Genomic DNA, 6,372 nt, shown 5'->3' with positions numbered 1-6,372 from the left:
GAACCTGTAAGCCAGCCCCAATTAAATGTTGTTTTTATAAGACTTGCCTTGGTCATGGTGTCTGTTCACAGCAATAAAACCCTAACTAATACAGGTGGGGATTGGCATGGTGATGATTGAAACCCCAGAGTTGTCAAACAAGGTGGTTAAATACTCAACATGCCAAGTCTTACTTTTATTTTCCAAAATAGCACACAGTTAACAAATGATCAGGTGTCAAGCTGGAGAGATGGCTCAGCCATTAAGAGCACTGGCTGCTCTTCCAGAGTCCTGAGTTCAATTCCCAGCAACCATGTAGTGGCTCACAACCATCTGTAATGGGGTCTGATATCCTTTTCTGGCATTCAGGTTTACATGCAGCAGAGCACTCATACATAAAATAAACAACAAAAAACAGAAACAAGTCTAAAAATGTTTTAAAAAACCCCAAATAATCAGGTATCACCTTCTAACAAAACTCAGTGGGGTAAATTTGAAAAAAGACCAAGTATACATGAAATCATGTGCATCTAGTGAAAACATGTAAGGTTATAGTGCATGAATTAAAATACCCTAATTATAAACATTAAAGGAATTACTTCAAACATAAATTGTCAAAAGCCTTGAAAAACAGAAAAACCTGACCTCAGGTTTAATATAATCTTCCCAGAGGAAACACCCTCCTACTTCCAAGTTTTGTTTTGTTTTTTTCCTGATAGAGTCTCCTTATGTGGTCTTGGATGTCCTGTAAATCAATATGTAGACTGGGCTAGCCTCTGATTCATTTGTGCTGGTATTAAAACCATGTACTACCATAAATGGCTGAGATTTTTTTTTAACTAAAAAGTTTTATTTACTTTATGTGTATGAGTGTTTTGTCTGCATGCATGTCTATGTATCATATTCACACCTGGTACCTGAAAAGGTGTAAAGAGAGCATCAGATCCCTTGGAACTAGAGCTAGAGATGGTGGTGAGCCACTATCTGCTCAGAATTGAACCTGCATCCTCTGGAAGTACTCCCAGGGCTCTTAACCACTGAGCCATCTCTCTAGCTCTATAGTTTTGACTACTGAGTGCTGTTTATTTTCTTCATGCAATGACCAGATGATGTAATTATTTGGCTATTCTTTATGCCCTTCAGGAGACCGGTACTGTCCAAGCATAGGGAAGTTTTCTCCTTTGTTTCTGAGATGAGAGTCTTATATATTCCAGGGTAGCCTGGAATATGTAGTAGTTGAGAATGTAGTTGAGAATGATCTGGACTTCTTGACCCTTTTGTGTCTACTTCCAAGTGCTAGGATTACAAGCATGCTTACCAACAGGCCTGGTCTTTAGGGACCTTTTCTTTATGATCCTCTGTTGTGCTCTTAATGCCCAGCACAACCTAACTGCTTAATAAACAGTGTGCTGGTAAGCAAATGAATAAAAAGTATGGACAGAAAGGTGCTAAGACAGCTGTGTTTCTATTCTGAGAAAATGATACCAGGTCAAATTGAAAAAGTATACAGTGCACCAGCCTGAAAAATAACTATAAAGGTATATCCAGAAAAAAGATCCTTAATTATTTATAAAGGTCAGTATTAGTAAACAACTGAAGTACTTTTTTGGGGCGGGGGAAGTAATCTTTTAAATGACACACACATTTTTCAGAGGGTCTCAATGCAGGCTGGCCTCCAGACCAAAACGCTCCTGTGTTAGCTTTCAAGTGGTGTCTAACTTTATAAGGAGCAATCTAATCTTATACACATCATAACTGATATTTTTGATATGATAGGAAAAGTGTTCGTGTTGTGTACGTGTGTGTTGTTAAAACATTCCCAGGTGGTTGGTTAAACTCACAGAAATGTTCACACTTTGCTTCCTTTTCAACTTCTTTGGGTCAATCTGGGCTACCACAACATCTGGACACTGGGCTGCTTCGATCCTACAATTAAGTAATACATACATGATACTTATTATTTCGCTTTGTAGAATACAGAGATGTGTTTTACTTCATTATGTAATGGGAAATAAAGTGCAAGCTCCCAATGAAAAAACGAAACGCCTGACACCTAGATGAAAAGCAAAGAAATTTAAGAACACACGTCTTAACGTGCAATCAAGTTCAAAAGATATCTGCCAACCGTAGGGTGTAATAAATTCTTAAATTTCCTGGACCTCCCGAAAGATAGGAACGCAAACAGAGCGGGGACTGTTGCACACCAAGGGTCAGGCGCGGCACCAGGGCTGTACACAGGGGCACGACAACCAGCCCACTCGCACGGGGCGAAATCACTCACTGCACCCTCCTCAGATACTCCTGAGGCGTCCTGGGGGGGACCGAGGGGTCGAAACCTTCCGTCAAGTCACAGGGCTCCACAGGTAACAACCGTGGCATCAACTCTTCCACCGCAGACTCGGCTGGAACCCACGCCATGGTTCTCGTTCCCGCCAGTCTGGATCGGCGCCTGCGCCCAAAATAGGCACGGCGCAGGCGCCTAAGCGACCTCCGCCGAGTCCACCGGCTAAAGGCGCAAGGAGGCGGAGCTGCACAGGAAACCCGCTGGTTGCATCAAGCTTATGGCTCCGGTGGTGGAATGTAGCGCGCGAGAATAATTCCTGACAGAAGTGGTTCCCGAAGAGTTTCTAGGTCGCTCTGTCTAATCCCAGTTTCTCTCTTCTAAAGCTTGGGTAGGCGGCAGGGACTGAGGATGAACTTTCTAATCTTTAATAGTTTTAAAATTAATGAACAATATCGCTATAATCGCCATTTTTAGAGTTCTAAAGTCTTTAACCATTTGTAAACACATTACATTCGTCTAAATCTTACAACCCTTTAGGGTGGTGTCTTTCTGACTTCGCGGGGAACAGAGTGGATGAATGCAGAACTTTTTGTTTTGTTTTTCACTTTTTCGGATAGCATCTTAATGTTTAGTTGAGGTTGTTCTGGAACTCATTAGGTAGCTCAAGGAGCCTCAAACTTGTAGTGATCCGATTCTCTGGCCTCAGCTTCTGGAGTACCAAGTATCACACGAGGATAATTTTTAGGTTTTTGAGACTGTCTCTTCTGTGGCTTAGAAGGGTCTACAGTTTGTAGTGTAACGTAAACTGGGCTGCCTTTTTTTTTTTTTTTTTCTTTGACTATTGAGATTACAGGCATGAATCATCACCACTAGCCGAGTGAGATACTTGGCTAAAAATTTTTAAATTACTATTTTGCGATTGCATGTGGGTCGGTGAGGAGGTCAGAATACAACTTCTGGGAGTAAAGTTTCTTTTTCTGCCTTATGAGTTCTAGGCAAGTGAGGTCCCTGAGCTGAGCCTTCTCATTGGCTCTTGACAACACACAGACGAAAACCCCAAATTAGGAGAATCCGAGTATCTATTTTCTAGCGAATACTTCAAATAATTGTTAACTCGTGCTTCGTTCTTTCTCCTCTTTGGACACGGATACAATGTCAGGAAAAAAAACTTGCAAGAGCTTTTTCTATATACTATACTAGAAAACAAAAACAATCGTTCAAGCAAACGGTAGACGCGAAAGCTACATCTGGTGGTTAACAATTTTTTTTTTTTCTTCGTTGCTAGCAATGCCCCAGTCAGGTATTTTAACCTTAACACTACGCACGGCCTCGAGCGGCCACATCCCACCTTTTATTACTCCGGTTACCTCCCTTCCTCTACCCGCCCTGGCTATCGCATCGCTTCCTGCTCGCCCCGCCCCTTCCTGAATTGTCCCCGCCCTTCGCTTTGCTTGGCCGTCTTTCACGCTCGCCCCACCCTCTTTATTACTCCCGGTTCATCTTTTCCGCCACTCATCGCGCCCATTACCTCCTGCGCGCCCCGCCCCTTCCGGGACTGTTCCCGCCCTTTGCTTCCGCTTGCCCCGCCCCTCCGTAGGTCGCCCCTCCCCGCCTCCTCCCCTTTGACGTGGCTGAGGCGGCACCAGCCTTGTTGTCCTGGCCGAGGCCCTCCTAGAGGCCGGGGGCGGGGCGGGGCCGCCCCTGATTGCGGTGCCACGGCTACTACAGGGCTTTGGAGCGGACTGACGACTGTGCAAGGCGGAGGCTGTGGCCGTCACGGAGCTTCAAGGTAGGTACCGTGGTAAGGACTAGCGTGGCAGCCACCTCTGCTCCACCGGGGTCTTAATCAGAGCTGGGAGGCGGGAGGCGGGCGGCGGGCCGGAGTGTCAGGATTGTTGGCTCTGTCCCGGCTGTGTTCTAGCCTAAGCAGCGGGGCGTGCCGGAGGCTGTGGCCCAGCGCCGAACCGAGATCGCTGAGCCCTGTGCTTGTCATGGCGACGGAGCGCCCTCGTCTCTAGTCCTCCTAGTTTAGGTGGAAGGACTGTAGCAGGAATGGAGACCGAGGGTCTGAGCATCTGGCTCTGCACCCATCCCCACCTCCTGGGTGACACGCTTTGCCAACTCTGCCCAAGGCTCCTGTGCCCTGGGGCCTCTAGGTTCGTTTCTTGACTGCCCAGGAGTGCCCTAGACTTTGAACCCAGGTGACTACATCACCTGTAATTCGGCCTTGGGCCTTATAAAGGTTAAAGAAAAAAACCACCAGGTATAGCTAGTGCCTGGGGCCTTGATTATTAATGATCAGGTTTCAGAACTGAGCAATACCATGCACTGGGGCATTTATTCTGTCTGTAGAGCTTTACTGTTTGTGGGAGAGGAAGAGGAAGAGGAAAATAAATCCATAGGTAGACTAGAGTTGGAGATGTCTAATTCATCTTGTCAGCTAAACTTCTGACGTGACACAACCCCACCCTAAACCACGGATAGCTAGGCACATTTACTGAAAGAAATTTAAATGTATACTACATCTTCCTTCTTTCCAGCATCATCAGAGGGCCTTTGTTTTTTAATTGTTTCAACGACCAATTTTATTATTGCCCCCAAAATTCTCATATAACTGATGTGAAATTTGAAGGCCAGAGAAGTTTATTGCCCAAGAGCAAAAATTTGTTACTCAGTCTGTTTCATTGGAAATTTTACAACTGGGCCTGGGAAGATGGCTCAGAAGTTAAGAGCACTGGTTGCTCATCCACATGAATACACACACATACACGGGCACAGAAACACACACACACACACACACACACACACACACAGAACTCACTACTGGCTTACAACCTCTTGTACTACACATACACACACAGTGGCTCATTACCTATTTACAACCATTTGTAACACACCCACATACCTTTCATCTCAACCTCCCCCCCCCCCCCCCTTACTGGTTAACAAGCAACTCCATTGGTAGAGGATCCACCGCCCACTTCTGGCTTCCACAGGTACTTCACACACATAGTATACAGGCAGATTACAGGCAAAACACCAATACACAAAAATGAAATAAATATATATAAAAGAAAATTTGCAACTGAAATGTAGGGAGGTAAGGTGGTAACAGATAACTAATTTACTTAAAATTTGTGTGTTTTCCCATTAGGAATGCGTAAGGGGGTAAAAATGGAGTAGAGAAAACTGGTACATAGCCAGTTTCAGGAAGCCTTTCAGGATGTAGGAAAGTGTTTGCTGTGTTATGATAAAGTGACCTGAGGCTTTGGCTCTATCAGGAGAAATTACTTAATTAAAATAGTCATCATTTCAATAAATTATTGAAAAAATGTGACTTTTTTTTTAAAGAATGGCCTTTTGTATCTTATATCACGTTTTAGAAAGATGAGTTTGTAAAATCTGCATTCTAACAATATTTCAGGATGTGTGTATGTGTGTGTGTATGTGTTTCAAACAGGGTCTCACTATGGCCGGTCTGGAACTGACAAGAGATCCATCTGCCTCTGCCTCCTGAGTGCTAGGATTAAAGTCCTGTTCCAACAAGCTTGGCTCTATTTTTGGGCTAATGTTTGTATTGGATGATCAGGTGCTTGCCAAATAGATCATCCCACTAAGGAGGTTTGTGACAGGACTTTGGAGGTGGGCTTTGTGATGCGAAGCGTGAACGGTTACTACTTTGGAAAGAGAAGTAAGGAAGCTGTGCATGACCGTGTAGCTGGACAAAGTAAGAACAGGGTGCTACCTGCTTCAGATGACTGCTGGGAAGTGAGAGTGCTAAGATGTTCAGTGAACAGCAGTGAGTGGCATTAGAGTGGAGAGAGAGGTTGAGAGAAGAAAACTGAGCAACAGGGATCCTGTGCTCACATATCACTCAGGTGGCATTTGTTTGTCCTAATAAAATATGAGGGTGTGGAGTAGAATTCAGTCCAGGGGCTGGAGAGATGGCTCAGCCATCCAGAGCATCGGCTGCTCTTCCAGAGGACCAGGGTTTTTCTAGCACCCATGTACTCACAACTGTAACTCCAGTTCCAGGGAATTGACATCCTCACACAGACATATATACAGGCCAAACACCAGTGGACATACAGTAAACATGAATCATTTAA

At 44.6% G+C, this 6,372-nt stretch overlaps 2 protein-coding genes across 3 annotated transcripts in view; one reads left to right on the top strand and one right to left on the bottom strand.

Moving 5' to 3' along the window:
• The window catches only part of Gemin2 (gem nuclear organelle associated protein 2), a 16,383-nt gene extending 13,880 nt beyond the window's left edge, over positions 1-2,503 (bottom strand). The window contains exons 1-2 of the mRNA XM_021179152.2: positions 2,261-2,503; positions 1,821-1,905 (exon numbers count right to left, since the gene is read on the bottom strand). Of these exons, the coding sequence (XP_021034811.1) occupies positions 1,821-1,905; positions 2,261-2,397 (222 nt within the window). The 5' untranslated portion in view covers positions 2,398-2,503. The remainder of the gene's footprint in view (positions 1-1,820; positions 1,906-2,260) is intronic.
• Positions 2,504-3,876: 1,373 nt separating this feature from the next.
• The window catches only part of Sec23a (Sec23 homolog A, coat complex II component), a 51,777-nt gene continuing 49,281 nt past the window's right edge, over positions 3,877-6,372 (top strand). For both annotated transcript variants that reach the window (XM_029484538.1, XM_021178863.2), the window contains exon 1: positions 3,877-4,052. The gene's annotated coding sequence lies outside the window, so the exon portion shown is untranslated. The remainder of the gene's footprint in view (positions 4,053-6,372) is intronic.

Source organism: Mus caroli, chromosome 12, assembly GCF_900094665.2.
Source record: "Mus caroli chromosome 12, CAROLI_EIJ_v1.1, whole genome shotgun sequence".
NCBI classification, from domain to species: domain Eukaryota; kingdom Metazoa; phylum Chordata; class Mammalia; order Rodentia; family Muridae; genus Mus; species Mus caroli.
The sequence above is the reverse complement of the archived record's forward strand: the minus strand, read 5'-3'. Positions and strand labels throughout refer to the sequence as shown.